The sequence below is a fragment of the Nicotiana tabacum genome, chromosome 1, assembly GCF_000715075.1.
Source record: "Nicotiana tabacum cultivar K326 chromosome 1, ASM71507v2, whole genome shotgun sequence".
NCBI classification, from domain to species: Eukaryota; Viridiplantae; Streptophyta; class Magnoliopsida; order Solanales; family Solanaceae; genus Nicotiana; species Nicotiana tabacum.
The window spans coordinates 60,618,140-60,620,013 of NC_134080.1; the positions used below are offsets into that span (position 1 = coordinate 60,618,140).

Below are 1,874 nucleotides of genomic sequence, written 5' to 3' on the forward strand. Positions count from 1 at the left end.
GTGACCTTCTAAGTGTCATAGGCATAGTTGAGTGACTTTGTTGTTACAAACGAAAATAAAGTGACTTTAGAAGATAATTTGGGATAATTGAGTGACCATTTGAGTAATGAACTCCTAACACAAGGGGTGAAATCCTGAATGTGAACATAATTTAGACAGTCTAGACTTTAAAACATTGAAAGAGGCATAATGGGGTGAAATTCCCTTTTAGAATAGTTAAACATAATCCAAATAGAAGAAAAAAACAAAACATAATCCGAACGATAATACACTTTAGATGCTGTCATGTCGTTTGACTTTGTCCCCATTGACATCTTACCAGTATTTATTTTATTTAAGTTTTCAAATATATACTGGTATTCTAGGCCAATGCATATATTATTTCTATTAGTAATTGCTGTAGCTAGTGAGCCCCAATTAATTTTAGGAACTAGAAAACCAAATGCAACAGTAGCTCTTAACAGTTCCATTTTACGTATAACAGTTAGGGAATTCTTTGGAATATACTTATTATTGACAAAAACACCTTATAGTTCTCGTGGAGCATGTGCACCAAAACATCACCACTCTCTTACTCCAGTATTTTGTGTGAAATGTTTAATAAAATTAATTTTTTCTTTTCTTTTTCAATAAACAATAGTATCAAATTCTCAACCTTCTTGTCTGGTCAAGAACTTCCAAACAGAAAACTGAACCATTATCCATTTCTTAAAATAACACTAGTTACTTGTCCAAGTGAAACATAATATTATACAATCAGGTAATTACTTTTTACCAAAATCACCTATTCTAAACCTTTCTCAATGTTTTCAGCTATGCTTTGTAGGGAAGAGTCAACGTAGCCCAAGAAAAATTCCAAAGTCAAATCATCAATCGGATCAGCAACGAACGACCATTCGATCTGGCACCCAAGCTCATGATCACCAGTATCGTCTGATATTGACAATACTTTAAACGTAGCTACATACGACCTGATTCCCATGTTATTGTCTAACACCTCGTAGGTTAGACACCGTTCGATCTTGTCAACAGCCAATAACTTCTCGTGACACCACTTGATGATCGATTCTCCACCGTCGGATGAAGGTGGCAAGGTTCTAGCGCAACAACGGGTAAGTCCATCTTTCACTTGGTAACAAGTGTCAATGGTAGGTAGTAATTTTTGAAAGTTGAAAAAATCTTCAAAGAGAGGCCATACTTGTTCAGCTTTTGGCCCTTTAAGATTTGCAATGGCTTTTCCTTCCCATTTGGACTGTTGTTGGGCTGCCATGGAGGAGCCAAAAAGAAGGAGAAATGAACAAGAAGAAAACGACCTTTTTGGTACAAAGATTAGCACTACCACCAGCTTGTCATATTTATATTTACAAGATTGTGACCTTTAACTGAATAGGATATTTCAACATGCTTAAAGAAGATGAAAAGAAAGGCAGCCTTGCTGGAGCCGGTAAAGCTACTGTCATGTGATCAGGAGGTTACGAGTTTGAGCCGTGGAAACAGTCTCTTGTAGAAATACAGGTTAATACTGCGTACAATAGGCCGTTGTGGTCCGGCCCTTCCCCGAATTCCGCACATAGCGAAAGCTTAGTGCATCAGGCTGCCCTTCTTTTTTTTAAGAAGACAAAAAGTAAAAGTAAAACCATTTGCGTACTACTAATTAATAACATTAAATTAAGGGTTGTCATTAGTGCCTAGTTGTGTATTTAATTTGATTAAACTAGATTTAAGGATCCCATAAATGTCGGTGGGTCAGAAAATTGATCATAGTTTTATGGACGGCTTGGAATATTTATATTAAGGTATTCTGTCTGTCCGATTTAGATCTAAATTAGTGTTAACGGCCAAACTTATGATACCTGGCAACCAAATTATTCATG

General features: G+C 36.2%; 1 protein-coding gene across 1 annotated transcript; it reads right to left on the reverse strand.

Moving 5' to 3' along the window:
• Positions 1-686: 686 nt before the first annotated feature.
• On the reverse strand, positions 687-1,465 carry LOC107815832 (lachrymatory-factor synthase-like). Its single transcript, XM_016641472.2, has one exon. It carries the CDS (start codon positions 1,268-1,270, stop codon positions 785-787), a length of 486 nt encoding a protein of 161 aa, XP_016496958.1. The 5' UTR covers positions 1,271-1,465; the 3' UTR covers positions 687-784.
• Positions 1,466-1,874: the final 409 nt, after the last annotated feature.